Genomic DNA, 21,420 nt, shown 5'->3' on the forward strand with positions numbered 1-21,420 from the left:
GCTCCCTTTCAGCTAAATGCTATTGAACCTTCTTCAGGTTGACCAATTACATCCCATACCAAACAGGTTATCCAGCGGCAAACGGGTCAGAGGTCGAACAGTGACAACATGGATAACTTTTCGGCGCTGTGCATCATCTATGTACATTACTCTACCATTTACTTGTTCCTTTAGTCCTGCTTTGTTTCTTTACTTTTTCTTCTTTTGTTTTTCACAGCTTCCTTTTACCAATTGATGCTGTTCAATTTTCAGGTCAAAACCTGGTGCTGAGACTTTGGAGCAGGCCAGTCCAGATCTGGTTGAGGCGTATACATGAGAGAGTAAATCGACTCTCTCTAGAAAATCGACTTGATGGACATTTCAGTCAAAGTAACATGTTTACAAGCATTTTAAAAGTCAAATTTAAGTTAGATTAATACAATAATTCGACTTTTTCTAACATTGTGTAAACATACTGAATGCCTGTTTGAAATGTGCATAGTGCCTAAGAAAATAACCAAAACCAAAACTACTTAAGGTTTACTCTGTAAAAGTCCTATGTTTGCTTGAACCATCCTGCACCCCTCCCATCCAACTTGGTCTTTCTTTATTATAATACTACATTAATGCTGCAGATGCATTTACGCTGGGTTTAGCTGAAAGCCTGGTAAATCTCATAAAGATGCTAAAGGGTGCCTTGTGCGTTCAAATTAGATGCGGATGGCCACTGACCAAGCTGCTGTAGTTGGCATCATCATGTCCGCATTCAAGAGCTAACAAAATGGGGAACCACACCTACTTTTTCATATTGCATTCAGCTGTGTTCATAATCCATCCTTTAAATGTCAGATGTCCAAAAGAGATTCTACAAACTCCAGCCAGCCATCACATGCCAAATCAGACCCGGGTATGACATGCTTTGCCTGCGATAATGACTTTAAAGATGGCTGAGATATTCAGGGAAATGATCCTTTACTTACAGGATGTCCTCTTTTGGATCTTTCAACAGATAAATATCAAATGTGCTTTCAGAAATGGTCCGTGGCAGTTTCATGGTGCTGTTCGCAGTTGTGATGCAGTTCATTTATGGGAAACTTTGATGTGAGCGCAGAGATTAAAAAATGTAATCTCTACCAGGTAGCTGGGAAACGGGTGTGCCCGTAATGTGCGTTTATGCACCGCTGATGATCTGTCTCATTGTGCTGATCACACTGTGTAGACTCCCCTCCCCTCAATAAACGGCAAGCCAGTTATAAGTCTCATAGAAAAATATATAATTTTAACAACCTTTTTTTGTATGTGTTGGCTTATTTCAGTGCTTTTCTGTGTGAGCAGTCACAGGATCAATTTCTGGCGACATCAATTTCTCGCCTATTTCTGCACATTTATCTGTGAAATTGATGTTGGGACAGATTTGAGCAGGAGACGGAGAAATGGTCTGTTTGTGTGTGTGTAGTGGCCTATAAGGCACCAGGTACTCATTATTGGATAAAATTCACCATTAAGTCTGTGGAGGAAGCTGCAAAAGGATTTTGTGCAAATTAAGAGCTTTGCGATAACATTATAAAAGCAGAAAGCTCCAGCATGTAGTTTGCCCTAAAGCAAAACAATAGCAGCATAGATAAGTAATGACTGATGAGACAGCCGGTCATTTAGCCAGGATGATGTGCGCAACAATTTTTCCATAATAACCAAGTTGAGGTGCGCTATGCATACCATACCAAATCAGTTTTGTCTGGTTGGTGTCATGTTTTGAAAAGGCTTGTGACGCTGTAAAAGAATACAGGGCAGAGGAAAAATGCTTTTCCTTCCTGAAGATAATCTCTTACACAAATCGCCCATTTTATCATTGTTGGTTTAGAAAACCAGGCTGTAAAATCCTTCTCTTTTTTGTATAAACCAAATACTTTATCACAATCTCTTGCCCTCTTAGCCCTCCTACAACATACCACATTGTCAAAACTGAACCCAAACTGATCTCCTTGGAAACAGCGGTAACAAACAGTCTTGTAGGCCTTCCCCTCTTCCATCTGTGCGGCCGATCTTGTTTTGTGATCTGTCTTTCTTTCACCCCACTTCACCTTCAGCGTAGAGAGGAGGAGTACAATGAGTCTGAGGCTTTTTGTAGAGTGAGGGGGATCACAGACTGTAATGTGTGCAGCCTCGGGCGTTGGCAGCTGTAGGACGAGGTTGTGGCTCAATTTCATGTGAGCAGCGGGGACATGTTAGACAAAACCAAACAAACAATGATGAGACAAATACAGTATTTCCAGAGCATGCAAAGTTGACAGATGCTTACTATTTTGTCTTTTTACCCAACAAAAATGCCAAATATTATAAAATCACAACTACAACAAAAATGGAAGTACATTTTTTTCTTTAGTGAAGACATTTTTTCATTAAAAGGAGAATGCCCTTCACCTACCAATATGGGACCATCATTCCCTCTTTACATTTTTCTCAAGGTCACTCTAAAAATGCTGCTGCGCACCTCCGGGAGACCCTCATGACAGTCCATTAAACTGAGGAGCAGAAGGGTTGGCTACCTGTGGTGGGTGCAAAGACAAAAGTGACCTGCCCTCTGTGGGGGGAGAAGACGGTAATGGAAATGTTTTAGACGGAGAGTTGTTAGGAAATTAAGAGAGTGCAGCTTCTTGAAAAAGCCCCTGTGGTCCTTCATTGGGGTTGGGAGAGCCTGTTTGGTATTTCTGTCCAGCACCAGTGCTTTGTCAGTGCTCTCGGAGTAAAGAGGGGAGATAAAATTAGACGCCAGAGTTAAATCTTATTAGCTCCTGTCCCACTGGCAATCACCTTTTGCACTGTCTTCATTGTATGTGTGTGCATGTGTGTGTGAGCGAGAGGGAGAGAGAGAGAGGAAAGGTGGGGATAAACTCAACAGGTTATTAATGAGATGTTATATTTGAAAAGAAGGCTTACACAGTTACAGTATGTGTGTCCTTGCAGTCCTTGCAGCGAAGTACTCCTTCGCCAGCGTTAACGCACCGTTAACTTTATAGAAAAAGCTTCAGATTCAGCTGTCAAACTCATCGTCAAGGACGTTACCTCTGTGTACACGTCCTAAAGTGAAACCTCTCATGTGATCATTTTTAAAAAATGAAACACAAATCAGGTGATGCGGCTGAAAAATTTCAGCCTAATCATTTAATTCAGTGCTGTAATCTGCGGCTCTGCTCGTACTGTGAGACTCACCGCTGTATTAATATCATGCTCATGCTTATTCATCAGCGCACATTAATTCTGTCCAGCCCAGGATTTTATGCAGCGTGCTTTCATGTCTACTTATATAATGGCGTTTATTTCAGTGCTCCTGGCAGGGGGCCCTGGGGGCTGAGAAGCAGTTGAAATGCCAATGAATTCATGGTAAATCTTTTCTGTCTTTCCTATCACTGTCACTTTTTACTTTCAAAAAGCAAAAATAGCTTTAAGTAAAATAAAGCCCATGGATATACTTTGTGCCATATATATTTGATGCTCTTGCTTCCTAGGAGTTTTTTTTTTTTAATTTAATCATTATCATTCTCCACTGCTTACCGTAATTTTCTACAGTTCCTGCATGCATACACAAAAACAACAGTTTAAGGGAGGAAAATTATACATGCTTACATGTGTTGCGTGTTACATTATGTTAGCTTAATGTTGGAAGCTTTAAAGGTCTGACATACTTTCTGCATTAACTGTGTGCAGACAGCTGTGGTCATGCAGACGTGCAACGAGTTCTAATCATAGTACATTTGAGGGTCTGTGTCAGCCCCAGGCAGTAAACGCAAGGGCTGGGAAGTGAGCTTGCAGTCCTCCTACTGACAACATCAGGTGAAAGTGAAACTAAGAAGATGCTTCTGGGTCTGGAGTCGATAGCCGTTCAATATCCAACTTAAAACAAACTTCATCGTGGTGAGGCGGCAGCAGATGGCTTGACTGCAGTGTTTTGGACTGGACTGTTTGGAACAAGAGTTTGGAGCATGCACATTCGGCAGGCTTGTTATGGGTGCAGTCTATGTGGTTATAAAAAATATGTGGATATCCACATGTGGGTGCAAATAGCACCTCATGGACATCGGTGGATGATGACATTTACGTCACGCTGACCAAAGCAGACTTGGCTCTTAGAGGTGCAGGTAGGCAGATTTGTGAGCTTTGGACAGAGCCAGGCTAGCTGCTTCCCCTTGTTTCTGGACTTTGTGCTAATCTATCCCAGCTGTCTGCTGGCTGTAGCTTCATATTGAGCATACAGACAAGAAAGTGTCATCAATCTTCTCATCTAACCCTTTAGCAAGAAAGGGAGCATGCTTCCCAAAATGTTGAACAACCCCTTTAAAGAATAATTGGGTTGTTATCATAATGCATGGCCAAATAGCAACTTGGCTCTCACAGAATGTTCGTTGTGTTAACTTGGATTTTCTTAAAGCCCCAGTTTGTTAAAAGTGTTGATGGGGAATTTTCTGATTATGTTAAAAGTGGGCAATAATTAAATCAGTACACTGAAACCAAAATTAAACCAGGAATGCAAAATGCCTACTCATTATTCCTAATTTAAAAGAGTATTTTTTTCCCTTTTAAACTAGATGTTGGTTAATTTAACTGTACTGTTTAATACAGATTCAAAGCCCAGATTAGATTCAGTATTCCCTCATGGCATCAAAAGCAATCATACAGTTTCAACTGCCTCCCTTGTGATAAAATCCTGCTTCCTCCCTGTCCCTCTCCAATTTCCTCCATCTTAGTTTAGCTGTCTCTCCTTTTCACACTCACAAACACACACACACACACACACACACACACACACACACACACAAACCAGGGTAACTAGCGATGGATGCAGTTGAATTCCCCCACTAATGAGGATGAGCTCATCAAGGCATCTGCATGAAAGTCGGCGACGTGTTTTGAGAGATTATGTCTTCACCGTTCATATGACTCTAATGGGGCAACCTTTGATTTCCAGCAGACTGGTCATGAAAAGTTGTTTGTTTCCAGCTCTGATTGATTTATCAGACAACTGTGATTAGAGATTCTGAGGCACTGATTACAGAGCAGACTGTTGGACCATTTCTATTTCTTTTTACATTTTTGGTAACATTTTATATTAGGGTAGACATATTTACAATGAATTATTTGCTTGATAGCATGCATGTTAGTAACACATTGGTTCTTTATTAGTTACTTTAAAGCATTTATTAAGGTTTTATTCTGAATGACCATATTCTACAACTTCTAGGCCATTAACTTAGAGTTTTCCATTAAAGAGTAATTAAAGCTTCCCGTTTTGGCTTGAGTGCCTCTTCCCTTGAGTATCAGAATATTATCAAAATGGGCAGGGCTCGGAGGGAGGCTTAGACACGCCCAGTCATCCAACAATGGAGCCTCTCCATCCACAGTTCCTCCCTGCCCCCTGCACACACACACACACAATATAGCTGGTTGGTGAGAGGGTGGCGACAGGGTGGTAACTGACTTCCTCATAATACATCCATGGTGGTAACAGGGAGCTTGGTTGGTGATGAAATCAGGCTCCTGCTGCCTGGATCAGCCAATAGCAAAATTCAATTGCAATAGCCAGGATTCAACCTTTAGACTGTATTTTAACACAGTATTATATAGAATTGTGATACTTTGAACTCAAAGGTCAAGAGTTGGACCTGTATCAATCAACAACACTAAATACCCATATATGTTGCTTTTCAACTGAAAAAAAGGGTTTGGGGGTTTAGTTACTTTGATATGTCTCCCAATTAATGCATATTGATAGGAAGTAAGGAACTTTTGAACATAGGGCCTAATAATTGTCACTCTCTCTCTTAACACTTAATAAATATGGTCTATTCTTATTATAGAAAACAAAAAATAAGTGTTAATAAATAACTCTAAATTAAGTCTTTCCTGAGATTATGTTCACCATCTTAAAATAAGGTCATACACATAACTAATTCACTGGTAATTTAAGTCTTATTAACCCCACTGGTTTCCCTTTCTAATATGGCCTCCTCTTCACACGTAGTAAATCAATGATAGCTTACAGCTACTGTAATTAACAGACCCCATTTTTAAAGCTTGAGTTGGTTACTTTTAAGAAAAAAACTTGTCATATTTGCTGAAACTGTCACCACATCCACAAAGAATTAAATGAGACAGAGAGTCTCGTCCTCATACTGCCTCTAACGCCACTAATGGTTTTGCAATCACTAATGCTATGTCAGCCATTGCCAATTAGCCGACAATCTAACAAACAACTTAAATACATAAAGATGCTAACTAACCTTGCCATTCTAACATGTCTGCTAGTAGCCAATTTCAGTGAAGAACAGACTCCTCATCCTATTCTGGACCTGACTGAATCTCAGCGATGCTTGCTCTTATGCTAATGTTAGCCATCATGATGCCCACTGCTGTTTCACTGCTCAACCGGTCGCAAGTTTTTTCCAAGTATGGCAAAGGCATGACTTTCCCTACTCTGCCTCTGATAGGCTTACCCTGATATTATTACCTTAACCCTAACTGATCTCTCTCCTTATGCCTGAACCCGATCTATCCAACCAACAAAGGTAACGAGTACTAACCAATCAGAGTAAGAGAAGGGTAGGCCATGCCTTTGCTATGGTAGGAAAAAAAATGGCCTGCGCCAGTGCTGGAGAAAACAGAAAGCAAAAGCAAAAACTGGCCTCTGCAGAGCTGGTGGGCAGGTCAGAGGTCAGATCCAGAATTTCTCCATGAGGGATAAAAAGTAGATCTATTTCCAACTCATTTGGAGATTTTATTTAAACTTTTTAGATAGGAAAATCAAATTGAAGAAAATCTGAATTATATTTTAGTATTTTCACATACTTTAAAACATGTCTGGAGGGAGTCTTTAAAGTTGTTAGGTTTAATGCATGAGTTCTCTCTTGAGGACCACGAGTTAGATTATCTGTCATGCTCTGAACAGGTTATGCCTGAAGTCTTGCTACTGAAGGACATTGCATTGAATTATTGCAGTGGGTTTTCAGTGTGTGCAGAAGCACTGCAGCGTTCTGGGAGGTGATTACAGAGAAATAAATTACTGAGTTTTTAAACATTAACGAAAGTAAAATGCTACTTTGAGAGTAATGAACAATGTTACTTCTACTACCACTGCCTTAAAAAATAAATTAATTAATACACAAAAAACGCAAACTGTAGCATTATATGGAAGTACTCTGTTTTTGACTGGGTGAGGGAGAAAAACATCAAGTGCTACGGTTGACTCACATTTTGCACTCGACTGTTTTGTTACTGTTGCCTTACATCAAAACATTTAGCTGACTTTCTAGATTTAGGAGGCATTTGAGGAAAAGCTCAAGTTGTGTGCATGCTTTCTTTTTATCAGGGCAACATAATGAATATAAAGACCAGAGTCATTCTTTGAAAGCCACGAGTTACAGTTAAAGCCTCACTACGCTTTTACAGTCACTGGTCTTATTGGACCAACAAATTGCATATGAAAGCTGAGGAATTGATTCTTTCTTGAGGAATGGACACATAGCTGCAAGAGAGTATTCTGTATTAGGAGTGCTGGAAAAAAAGTTGGGGGATGGGATAAGTAACATGTAGACACTTAACAACATTGATAAAATATACTTGCACACTGTCTGTCTACTGAACACCATGGCAACAGTAGATTAAATCTCACAGCAGATGTGTACCTTTTGATAGTGAGGTAATGTGTGAATAAATAATTAATAACAGAATGATGAAAACTGTTAGTGTCATTAATAGGTTACTGTTTCAGTGTAACCTGTGTTTACTGTCAATCTTAGTTAATTTTCATAAATTTTCATCAGTTTATACCGTGGTCTGAGTGAATACTCTATTCTGATTGGCTGCATGGTGTCTGTTAAAACCAGTTAATCATCTGCTAAGTAGTTTTGGTGAAACTGTCTGTTCATCGCTCTAAATTAATACTCTGGCTACATGATAGTATCAGCTAGGCTTGGTCGGTATGTAATATTTCACACCTTTATACCTTCCTGAAATTTCACTGGGGTATTCTCGCACCTTTTATCCTTATTAAACAGAGAAATACAACTGTATACCTTTTGAATTCAATTTTCTCTTAGTCAAAGAAGACTGGCAAGGCTTAGTTGCCTCATTAACTCATCATAAAACATGCCTCATTCATACTCAACAAAAAACAAAATATAACTCACTCAAACAGTCTTTTTTTTCTCTTGCTAGTGTTCTAGTTCATAAATCCATTGTTCCAACAATTACCAGCTGTTGTTTGTTCAAAATAAATCCTTAATTAACCAAGTTAGATGTAAAAAACATGACATTATTCCCCATGGTCTTCCTCTGCCATTGTTGGCTGTGAGCTGTTTACAGTCCTGTTACTTCTCCCTTCACCACCAGGTGTTGCCGTGTCTTACAGCTCAGCTGCCTGTTCCACCAATAGAGACTGGAGACAATGAGGTTAATAGAAAGAGGAGTGCCTGTATTTGTGAAAGTATTTAAAGACATTATTTGGCATTAAAATACAGTTATACAGTGATACCTCCCAAGCCTGGTACCAGCCTGTATCTACTATGAGTAAGAGGCGCAGTCAAAGCCTCTGATTACAGATAATTTAAAAACACTGAATGTTGTCCATCAGTGGCTCATCCTCTAAACACCACAGGATGCAGACTGTAACACACACCGAAAGTACTACACTGCCCCCTCTGATCCTGAACAATCATTTCACGTCCCTTCACACTTCAACTCTACTCTTACACGCTACTCTCAGGCTGCGACCAACAGTAACTTAACACATGGCGTATAATTTGTGATATCAAACTTGATTTAAGGACAGTGACATGGCTAGATAGTTAGCTAGTCCTGTTGTTAAACAATCTGTCAAAATATATTTACTGTTTGTTTACTATACGCAATAATACTGACTTTGACTCTTGTTAGCATAACATTAGCTTTCTGGCTAATAGCTGAGCCAAAGGGGTCCATGAGCAGACTAGAAATATCTCCTGTTGCTAAGTCAAATCTAAGGTTTATTCTATTTACTGGTGGAGTGAATCAAATTTCCATTGCATAAAAACCTTATGGTGCTGTAATGATTGTTCCATTATCAGGAATTAATAAGCCTTTGGAGAGGCAACCATCCTCTGCTACTCATTCACGCCTCCACGTTGGCCATTAGTTTCTGTTCATGGATACCTCATTGGGCATTATCCCTTACTCATTTATTTTCAGATGAATCCATTTTTGGGTGCTGCTGCACCAACAATAGTCCTTCCTGTGGCTATGAATGGATATGATACATGTTGGCTCGTAGAGTTCGTTAGTAAAGAAGTAAATTACACCAATTAAAAAAGAAGAATATTTTTAACTTCTACGTGTCGAGTTAGTGAACATGATCGAGCAACATCCTACTAGAGCTTTAACAAACCAGACATTTACCACTGAGACACATATTGAGGCAAACAAACTGATTTTTATAAAGAAAGTTGACGATTTCCTCCTGGTCACAGTTGGCTGTTGTCTAAAGGAGCATGTACCTGCCTCTAAGAGGCTATTTTTTAAAAAATACCTCTCAGACTGAGGTCAGACCGTCTGTCAGAAACCCTTTCACTGCACCACCTGCTTATTGTAGCTCTGCTTCTAACTGACCGATTCTCTGGGATGACATCTGACTCCACCCTGAGGCTAGAGTTCACATCTCACATAGTCAGTCAGTTCTGGTCCAGCCGTGAAGTGAGAGTGACGATCATAGGCCGAAGGGTCATGACTATCCTTTCTGTACCGCATCAGGATGTTTTTTTCTTTTCTCAAAGATGGAAATAGAAAATAAAAAAAACATTTGAAACTAAAAAATGAAAGGGAAAATATCCATAACCACGACTGAATGTCCATGAACACATCTTTTTATAACAGTGGGAAACAAAACAGCACAGAGTAATTGCCTGTCTACTTCTCAAATGTATTGACTTTTCTATAATTGTTATTCCGTACTGATTCTGTGCACCCATGGCTTTGGTGTTATAACGCCATGTAACGGTGTATGTGTGCTGTCTTGTGCTTGTCTGGCTTTACCCTCGCAGCACCATAAAGACCTCGCTGTGAAGAGTTAGTCATCTGAGGACGGCTCCCATCGACCCGTGAGCTAACAGCCCTGCCATGACACTGTAAACTTTTTATATGCTCATCCACTCCATAAAGTGGAGGTGTGCTGCAGTGGACAAGTACTAATGCAGAGACCCAAAGATGGTGAAACATATCATGAGCTAATACTTATTTATTTAGTTTGTTAATAGTTAGAAATCAGCAAACAATAATTTCTTGGGTCAAATCCCATTTCTGGCCTTTATGTAACGACATGGCGAGTGTTGTTAGATATTGATAAATGGCTATCCTCTGCTTGTCTGGCCTGCAGGCATCGTTTTGTGGCTGTCAGGATAACCAAGATTTGTCCACAGCCTAATTTTTACACTGTCAATACATTAAATAAATCATCAAATAAAAAAGAACACCACTTCAGTACCAGGCAACAAGCGATGCTCTGTAGGTTAACGGCACCCCATGCTCCCACCCTGCCAGTCTGCACTGATATTAGAGGAGTGGTAACAAGTGCAGCAACTTTGCTTCTGGACTGAAGTCAAATTTTGTGTGTCATTTGCCATCAAACGAAGGGAGATGCAGCATGGAAATATGTCAAAATATGGGACTGCCATGCACAAATTAGCAAAACCAATGTAACTTAATCTAGTTAGACACAGACAAAGACACATAGTCGTACTTGCCATTTCTTTTGTTATGCTTGTTTAAAAAGAAAAGATCAGTGATACAGAAATGGCATTAAACTAAAATAATGGGATTGTTATTGTAATCTTAAAATCTTCAGTAATAAGGAAATTTTGGTTGCTATTACATACATTTTGCCGATGATTGCTCATAGCACTCAGTTTGAAGTGTGCTTCTGAAAAATCTCTGTGTTGCTGGCCATATGGCCTTCACACTTTGCCCTACCCCTCTATCATAACAAGAGTCAGGACACCCTACTATTGGATGTGAACATGCCAAATTGAGCAGTACAGGCTAAAAGGCAGGGCTAGGAGTGTTTTGGGATTGGCCCTTGTGTTGTAATCTCATTTTGAGGTTTGCCATAGATATAGACAGTGTTTGTCTTCGTCTTGCTACAACATTGACCTGTACTGTGTACCTACAAGTTAACAAGTAGTACAATTTCATGGGCTTTGCCAGCATTGCATCACAGCACAGTATAATGTCTGTCAACAGTGATGCTCTGCCAGTGTTGCCAACAAGTAAACATCATGTTTCCCCGAATTAATGCAGGCGCCCTTTCACCAGCGATTAACAGGAAGCATGAGCTGTCTGAGTTTCATCAAATATGACTGATAGTGTAGCAGCACTGCAAATGTGTATCCCTTACAACACACACATCCAGACACTCTCCATCATGTCAACACCAACACCAATTTGTCAGCTCTTTCTGCAGGAACATAATGACCCATAAACAAGAGATTCCCACAACCTGAACTTGTAAGAACCTCTAAGGTCTATGGTCTGTCTCACTTATTTACTCTTTTTTTTTACAGAAAAGAATATTTTGATACACATCAGTGAAAAGGTGACACTATATGGCATGAATTGGCACCTGATTTAGCATTAGTAAACAGCTCTTGACTGGAAACGTTTCACAATTTCGAAAATTTCGAAAGTACCACCTGAATGTTATCGATGAAACTCAGAGCTTCGTACACAACCTACAGTAAACACAGACAAATGATTAACATTGCAGCAAAAGAAAAGGTCCAAAATTCTCAATCCGACTTGTATATTGAAACAAACCTAAATGCATGACCTTGGAGTTTTAAATTGTGGAGTTTCCCATGATGCAAACTGGCTGTTGGATTTGTTTCTCCTGGGAAAAACCTGGAGTTTTGATTAAGTATCACCTCCTGAGCAGTGCCAAAATGCCACACATCCGGCTGATAACAGAGGAAACAAAAACAGAACCTGTTAAATTACAGGTCATATGTCCTTTTCCACTGTAGGAACTCAAGTCGTTTCAGGACAATGGTGTCTAAAACTTTCTGAACGGTCAACACAATGAGGGAAAATTGAGTTTAAAAATGATTTTTGAGTCCCTATTCATTAAAAAGTAAAGAAACAGAAACCATTCTCCAACATTTTTTATTTAATGCAAGATAAGAACAAGGTCAGGTGCAAGGAGAGGAGGGAGAAGTAGCACTTAAGGGTTTTCTAAAAGAAAAAGGTCCTTAGGCTTTTCTACTCTATAGACTTGACCTGAGGGGGAGGGTCATTTCATTGGGGAGCCACAATGGTGCAGGAATGTGGAGTGGGTGACTGGTGGCAGGCCGAGCACGTGGTGAAATGTAATATATTGTAAGCGGAAGATTTCATTTTCTGTGCAGATCAACAGGATTGAATGAGAGTTCGGACTAAAGGTTATATTGCTAACTGAAGGACAGAACCGAGGAATCCATCATTGAATAGACCAAGAAAGAAATCTTTGTGCAATAACATATAAAAGCTGCATTTAAGGTGTAGAATTTTTTTGTCTGGTGATAGAGACATGATAATCACATGATGCTCAATGGCCCCCAGAGAAGAATATAGCAGTGCAACCCTCACTAAGATACACTGAACAAGGTACTCCTCTGTATGTGATCAGGGCTTAAACTGAGGCCTTCTGGCTAAATTAAAAATGAATGGCTGAATTATCTCAAATGTCAACTTTCTGCCCCAGCCTTCCTCCATTCTCAAATGCACCATATTTCCCCATCCTATTTAATCCACTTGTTTTTGTCAACACCATTTAATGGACTAATCTAACTTCTTCTGAACAATCGGTAAACGGCAAACTGTGCCAAGAATCATAATCTGTGTGTACTGTATAAACACAGCGGAGGAATGTGGTCGGCAGCTTGTTGAGAATGGACGGTGTGTTTATAAATATGGTAGCTCGAGTCTGCCTTACAAGGCTTTATAAATATAATAGTTTATTCCTACACGATTTAGACGTATTTGTGAAACTTCTCTGCACACTTCAGCGACACCTGTGTACTCCTCTGCAGTGCAAAGGTTACCAAAAGTGTCGACTTTGCCCAGATTCTTATCAAGTACACATAGATACCAAATATAACTGTAGTCCAATGAGTGAGGAGCGACAGAATGATTACTGTGGGATGAATGAAGAGGAGGGAAAAACAATGCAAAAAAAACCACATGTAATGACTAACTGTAGTTTGGCAGAAAGACAGACCAGCTGTGCAAACCCATTTTTCAGGTGTGTGGGGCAGCTCAGTCCGCTCTCCCCTCCTTAAAAGAAACTGCTGGTTATGTCCAGCTGCTGCTGTGGCAGTCTGTGCCCCTGCCCTATCCATTCACCATGCTGAGTAATTAGACTCCAGCCTCATTATATAAACAAGTTGCTGAACTATTTTAGGAGGCTACATCGCCTGTGTGCCTGAGTAAGTCTCATTTTCTCAATTTATTTCAACCTGCTGGTGCACAAAAAAATATGGTAATGCCCTACATCCGGATGCCCCTAAATCAAATGCAGTTGAGTGTCAAAACTGAAAGGAAATGTTCAGTGATTGATGTGAAATGTGTCGTGATTGATGTGTCCGTAGTTAAACTGCAGTAATGGCCTTCTCAAATAGACTTTCCAAAATCCACAGGCTTTGTTCTTGACATTCAGGGCTCCACATGGAAAACTGTTTCGTATCACTTTAGTGCAGCCCCCAAACCTCTTTTCCACTCTGTCTCCAGACATTGTTTGGCTCTTTGTAAAACATAATTGTGTCAACAGTCACTGGAGATGAGACACCAGACCTTTTGATAAGTGCTTTCCCACAAGGTAAATTTGGCAGGCAAACAAACCAGCAGACAGTAATTTTCCACTGTCTTTTACCGCGCATTTTAATGAGGTTGATGGATTAATGCCTTACTTCAGTAATAGGCCACTCAGAGAGCACAGGTTAAGCCTGTTCTGCTCTATCGGTGCCCAGCTTATCGCATCAGTAATGGTCACTCACAAGTCCTGATCCGTCTGTTTCCACATCCTTTTTTCCATCTGAATGTCTTTGTTGTAAATGGCCCTTTTTTCCCAGTGGAAAGCAGTTAAGCCCCACTGAAACGTAGTGGTCCCGAGATTAAATGGTCGAAAACATATACTCTTAAGTGTTGTAGCTGATTGCCAGATGATGGTTTAGCTTCAGGGGTAGACGTTTAGCAGGACTGGAATGGACTTCATGTTGTCAGGTGAGGTGAACTGATGTGTGTGTTTGCATGTGTTTAAAACAGTTGAGCTGTTTTTAATGTGAGGTGACCTCTGTCCCTGTACGTGTACCTCTGTGCATTGATGCATATGTACAGAGTTGTTCTTGGTCTATCTTGGAACAAATCTCTGTCGAGTCTGAGTCTAGACTTGTGCTTGTGAGAAAGTTGTTGGAGTTGTTGCAAGTGTACATTCAACATTTTTTTCCTATTCTAAAATGTGTTTTGTCAAAGAAGTTTGGACGTGTAGGGATTAATTGGTCTTAAAGTTTTAGGAAGTGATCATGCACTGTATAAAGAACTGTTAGCACAGTGCATTGTCATAAGGGGTGGCCGATACATTGATTGTACTCGTTGATATGCATCTTGTTCCTTGTGGGATTTATAAAATGACTATATGACAAACATCAAGTTTTAATTGTCATGTCAAGATGAGCCAAGTGCTTCAGAATAAAAGCATCAATGGTTCTACTTTGATATTTTTCATTATAACAGTACTTTATGTTACTGAATTACAACAGTATTTTACTTAATCAAAACAGTACTTTACTTAACTTCATTATAACAGTGCAGTATTCAACTTTATTATAACAGCAGTGTATTTAATTTATTTGCCTACATAGCAGTGCCTACCAGCACTGTATTTAACTTAATTACATAACAGTACCTACATAATTCAACTGTCTTTTAACAGTAGTTTAATTGGTTTAGTAATTTGGTAGTTTAGATGAGATGAGATTTCAAAACACTGAGATATGTATTGTGCGATATAGCCTAAAAATATTGTGATATTGTCAAAAGGAAATATCGCCCAGTCCTAATTCTAATGCATAGATATGTGATGTATAGAGCATTAAAGGCATTATTTTCAAACATACCTGTATGTCTCCTTCAGATAGTGATTTGCTTAGTTGCCTGGCACTACTTTTGATAACCTCCAGATGTTTTTCAGCTTGCAAGAGTTTTCAGATGGCTGTATGTAAGTGAGGACAGCAATTAGCAGAAAAACTGAAAGTGGCTCTGTTGAATGCAAACACAACATGTGTTGTGGCTGCACTGCAATCTGTTGATGCTGCTGCTGCTGGACATATTGGGGTCAGTGTCTTCTCCAGTGAGTTGTGTAATGCAGTTTCTGAGAGAATGATGAGTTTCAAATAAAGTCTTTTATCTTTGATTTTAATTTGGTTACATTAAAACCCTGTTTTTTTTTCCTTTTAATTCTATCAAAGTGCTTTTTTGCAGCCCTGGAACGCTGGCACGATGTCGTCTTTGGGACATCATGTCTAGAAAATAAAATGCCTCACATCAACAAAATTGGCAAAGTGATAAATCATGTTGGAACACATTGGCTAACCAGATGAATAGGCCAATGCTTTTGTTTTAAGTATGTCTTTTCACTGGTGTTGGCGTTATTTAGAAGTTGTGTAATGGACCCTGCCATTCTCCACCCATGTCTTTGATCAGTGTCCCACCTCCCAGGCTCTTATCTGGCATAACACAATAGACCCACTACCTGCTCGTCTTTTCTCCTCTTCTAAGAACGGCCCATCGGCTCAGCTAATGCCTCTGGATGTCAGCGTTTATCTCATTTTTATATGCTGCTTTTTCTTTTTGGACTTTTTCCTTAACGGTTTTACTCAGTCAGTCTCTCACACAGACACACAGACACACACACACACACACACACACACACACACACACACACACACACAGGATGTTGTTGTGGTGGTGGTTCCACTTCTGATATCACTGTAAAGTGTGTCTTCCCTCTTGGTTATTGCCTCCCTATTGTCCACTGTCTTTGTGTGCAGGGGCTTTTAGTGTCAGCCTGGCTGGAATCGGCCTGTTTACTGTGATAAAAAAGGGGCAGAGGAGGTTGGGGAGACTGAACCGTGACTCTTTTTAGAGTGAAGGAATGCGGTACACACACTGTAGTACCTTAGCTTTACATCAACCTTTGTTGGGACGCACAGCATCCCAGTCTGTTGAGAAAAATGTGGATAATTTGTTCTCCTTCTTTACTCCACATCCCTACAGTACATGTTAATGCTACTAATAACTTTTATTAAACTCTGCACACAAAAATCTGATAATGACTCCCATTTTCACTTAAGTGAAATCATTCATTAAGAAATTAGAGCATATGTAGCTGAGTACCTCATCATGGTTTGACTGGTCAGCTGCTTAACACAGTATATGTAAAAATACGTCTTTGGACTCATGTTTTCCTTCGTCAAGATTAGGGTTCAGTATCTGAGGGTTGCAGTGATATACTGGCTTTAAGGTGTAAGGTGGTATGGAAATTCACGGTTATCAAATTGTGCATATTTGCAAATCTATGGTAATAAAAAAATGCAAGCGGATGGAAAATTTCACCTTCTCTGTAGTTATTTTCAAAGAGAGACTTTTTACACATACTTTAAAAAAATGAAAAGGGTTTCAAGTTTCAGTAATAGTGATGAAAGGTCTAACTGAAAAAAAACCTTTTTTGTCATTCCTTTTAAGGGTCTTTGAATCTGATAAAAACAACAATGTGATAATATGACACCGCAGTATTATCTGACATAGTTATTGTACTGGGAAAATTTCATATAGTTGCAAACCTGGTATCGCAAATCACAATTTGCCTCAGAGTGCTTTACATATCTGTCCAAGGACAGATGGTGTCATATGTAAAGCATCATATGTAAATGGAAGAAAGCCCGGGAAGTGCAACTGAGGAGGCATCCTTCTCCCAGGATAGACAGAAGTTGAAAAGATGTGTGGGTTGTGACAAACATTTTTTCCACTCTCAGTTAATCTATTTACTTTTCAGTTTTATAATCAATCTATAAACACTGCAAGGAATTTTATTTTATAGTGATATAAACCTGTAGAAAAGCAAGCAGATCCTCACCTTTCACAGGCTGTAAGCAGCAACTGTATGTCTTTTACTTGATGAATAATTTAAATTATTAATGGGTTATCAGATTGTACTTTGTCAATGAATTATTCAAATAATTGTTTCGGCACTCGTGTAGACTCACACCACTGAGTTCTCTTCCCTGTGAAACTGCTCAGCTGTGATGTGGAGAGCTTTTCTTTGTTCATTTAACATATTCTTTGAAGCAAAGTGTGTCCCTGCTCTATTAATGACCTTGATTACACAGTGGTAATAACTGGACTAAGCTCAGAGGATTATGGGTCATGAATCGGGTTTCCCACAGGGGGATATATGTAAGTCAGTGTGGCGGTACCAGGCGTCGGAGGGGGTTATTGGAAAAGAAAATGGAAATAGGTCCTCTAATTGTGAATACCATTTTTACTGGCTAATGCAGCCTGTTAGCTTCACTTGGCACCACAAAATGCAGAGAAATAAAGAGAGAAATGATTTGCAGTGGTAACCATGGGGAGAGATTTGCTAACCTCCTTGCACCTGAGTAGAAGTTTGCTTTAGAGAGAAAAGGGCAATCCAAATGTCAGGGTTTCTACACAGGGCTTTCTGTAACATGAGTCCAATAAAATGATACCTCCAATATCTTTGATGCTGCCGCTTTTGGTCAGTCGCTGCCGTCGGACGCTGTGGTTAACGCTGCTGTGGGCTTAATAGAATAAATTAATAAATCATAGATTTACTGTATGCATCTATTCATTTATTTATTACATGTTTCGATCCAGGCATGTAACTCAACCCAACTTCAGTGTGTAACTAGTGTGAAGGTCAGATGTCTTTGTGCATGTTTCTCCATTTTAGTGCATCATGTACTGAGTATCCAAACTGAATCCAGCTGTTTAACAAGTTTAATTCATGGCTTTGTACATTATTTGGTCATGCAGTTATGTATTTTCCATTGTTTTATGCTGCAGTGTTTCTGTCCTCGACCATTGTGTGAATGTCTGAATTTTAGTGGTGTATTGGTAGAGAGCTAGCATGACCACAGTAATTTCATACTTCATTAAAGCTACTATCAGATATAGAGGTATTATCTGATTACAGATTTAAATGCCCTCATGTGATAACTGCTCATATCTCTTTGTCTTTTCAGGTATTTGGTGATTATTATCACTTCCGGCATCGTACAGTGGTGAAGAGATCGCTGACAGATCACAGAGGGACACAAGTCCGTCTTCAAAGAGATCCCAAGGTAAGAAGTTTAGACTGTGCGATTGATGGACCGTGCTTTCATGGATGTCGACGAAGTTAATTGATGTTTTGGAGTGTGCTGTGGGGAGCAAGTGTAAGTTTGGCTGATTTATTTGTAGTGTCATCAACGAGCTTTGTGGCTGTAGAGATGCTAGTAGCTACGGATAACATGTTCAGAGCTCTTTTCTTTCCACTTGGAAGGAAAATGGTTCAGAATCAGGTATTTGGAGTGCTCGTTTAAATTTGGCATTAGACCCAGTAAACACATAGTTAGCCTCTCTCTGGACTCAGGAGTGACACAAATTTAAAAGCTTGTAAATAATACTTTACATATAACTTTTTTGTCATCTTAAAATCACTAGCTGTTGTTTAGTCTCAGGGTAGTCATGTGAGATGTCTGCAGTATATCTTACACAGGAGGGTGCTTGAGCTCATTGTGGAAACTAAGAATCGAAGGAGTGATTGTTTAACCATATTTGAGCTTTTTTTAATGAAAACAGTGTGTGGAACATGCAGAACATTGTGGCGAATAATGGAGAGGAGAATTATTCTGATTTTGGAACATTGTTTCCACAATAAAAAATCAGCGTTACGTATCTGTGGCAAATTTAACAAATGTGAAACCTGCAGTTTATCTTCCAAGTATATAATGAAGTACTTTTTCTATCAAAGCTTTTATCAAAAAGGTTTTTCTGCATTAAGGACTTATAACTTTTCATTATTTAGAAACCTCAGATGTACTATTTTATTTTATTTTATTTTATTTGCACGGAATAAAACTGCATAAAATTGAAGATTTTTTTATAAAGCAGTGTGCCATAAGAGATAAAGAAGACACAGACTTATACAAATGGACTTCCCTCAACTTAAGGAGAAAAACAAGCATTAAAGAGAAAATGTGAAAAGTTTAAGAGAACTAAACTGACATAATACAGAAAGTATAACAAAAGCTAAATGAAGCACACTGAGCAGAAAAAGTTACCAGTCAGTGAACAATAATTCAATAAAACATTTTGTTACTGTTGTGAGTCCATATATGATTCTTAAAGCAAAATTCTAATCATCTTAACTTATGAAATAGATGTTCAATATTATAGCGTTAATGTTATGTATTTACACATTACATTTACAAAGAGGAATATGAATCTCGATTTTCGATATTGAGAAAATGATACTTTTAGATGAAACTTTTTCTTTCCCTTATTTATTTGATTGTGTTTGGGGTCAATTATATAGTCAGTTCACTAAATGATCAGTTACATTTATTATGTTCAGTCAGAATGAGGAGCACAGTGGAAACCAAAAAGAATTCAATAAGCCACAGGGCAAAGAACCGAACGCTTAGTCCTTATTTGTCACCTTCTCATTTAATGGCTGTCTCAGAAGAGACGGGGCGTCCACACTGCCCGTTTTCCTTTCACCTGAGTGCTCAGGGGTGATTGGTGCTCCACACTCCTCTGTGAAACTCTTTCCTTCTTCTTGACTGATCTAAATTCAGATTTCACATATTTTGTCTCGCTGTTTTGCAAGAGAGTTTGAGGTTAGTTTGAAAATGAGTCTGTGTCCTACCCCATTGGGAAGGACAAAGGGAAGAGTGTGAAATTAACATTCATAGCTGTGGGAATACAAGGGAGTGTGTGCCGGAGAAAGAAGTATGAGCACTTTTTTTAAAGAATCTTCTATCAGTCTCTAACCTTTAAAGGCACTTTTCTAAAATTTACTGACTGAATTTGACAGTATAGAAACCCTAAAAACAAATAAGGTAGTTTTACCTTAACTTTTTGTTTTTGAATGTACTGAACCAACTACTAAAATTGCACAAAAGCTATTAAAAAAGCTCACAGCATCAAAGTAAATGCATCTGAAGCACATCAAGAGTGCTGAGTAAGTACGATAAGAGTCAAAATATTAAAATGCATCAAGTAAAAAATCATATGACATCTAAAGGGCTTTACTGGCCTATCACTTTAGAAAGCAACTTTAAAAAAAATTATATAATTTCGTAGAGCCCAAAATTATGTCATCAAGTCCCTCAAAACGCTCAAATATTTACTTTATTGTAATTCAAAGAGAAGAAAAAGCAGAAACATTTAACAAAATTTAACTCTGGTTTTTATCTTTTACTTAAAATTGACTTAAAATTGCTCATTGTAACTGGATGAAAATCATTTAATAAGGATTGCACTTTTATCCAAAATGTTTTCCCCAGTTTGCCTCTCATTCACTCATTTTGCTTTGAGGTGGGCAAACTGTGTAATGATGACACTGTTTCTACACTACAGCTTTATTTAAAGGCTTTCCTGTGATATCTTGTGTAATGTCCTTTTTCCTATAATATCTCTGTGGACAGGGGAGATGTCTGTTTTAGTTATGACAGGAGGGTTTGTTTTCAGACAACCTCTCTGCATCCTCAGTAAACTCATAGTTTGCATGTAAGTTTCGGCTGACAGCCGCACTTCAGAGCAGCTGTGTAGCTGTTAAATGTCGCTGAAACCAAGACAAAACAGTCACTTTAAAAAAAGAAAAACCAGAGCAGCCTTTCTTGCATCGCTGGCTGACACTCGCTGTCAATGTGAAAATTATTAATTGGAACTGCTGGCTGCTTTTTATTTGTTTGCGCTCCTCTGTGGTTCACTGGCTGACAGCGGCGTGCATCGGGAGAACGTCAAAGGGTTTTAACGGAGTGCAGCAGGGCGCCTGTGACAGCTGGCGTACCCAGAGCACAATGGGTTACGGTGAACAATGAATCTGAAATGGCTTGGGCTTTATATAGCCAGTCTTGATCAATTGACTCCAGTGATGATTCAGCAGACTGATTCAGGCTCCTCAGCTAGTGTCGTCATTGGGTCCTTTATTGTCCTCACAGATCTGACTTCATTCTTGTGTTACATTTTCTTCTCATCATGGAGTCTACCAGAAACTTGAGAATTGTCAGAAAGTCTGTCAGGTTGTTCCCCATTTCTCTGGCTTCCCACACAACTGCCTCCTCTTCTTTTTGTCTCTGTAATCTTTGGAAATTGTATGAACATATT

General features: G+C 39.2%; 1 protein-coding gene across 4 annotated transcripts in view; it reads left to right on the forward strand.

Annotated features, from left to right (window-relative positions):
• furina (furin (paired basic amino acid cleaving enzyme) a) overlaps nucleotides 1-21,420 on the forward strand; it is a 108,143-nt gene that overhangs the window by 36,437 nt on the left and 50,286 nt on the right. For all 4 annotated transcript variants that reach the window (XM_042506114.1, XM_042506193.1, XM_042506034.1 and 1 more), the window contains exon 3: nucleotides 18,291-18,389. In XM_042506114.1, coding sequence (XP_042362048.1) covers nucleotides 18,291-18,389 — 99 coding nt within the window. The remainder of the gene's footprint in view (nucleotides 1-18,290; nucleotides 18,390-21,420) is intronic.

The sequence above is a fragment of the Plectropomus leopardus genome, chromosome 1 (genome assembly GCF_008729295.1).
Source record: "Plectropomus leopardus isolate mb chromosome 1, YSFRI_Pleo_2.0, whole genome shotgun sequence".
Classification (NCBI taxonomy): domain Eukaryota; kingdom Metazoa; phylum Chordata; class Actinopteri; order Perciformes; family Serranidae; genus Plectropomus; species Plectropomus leopardus.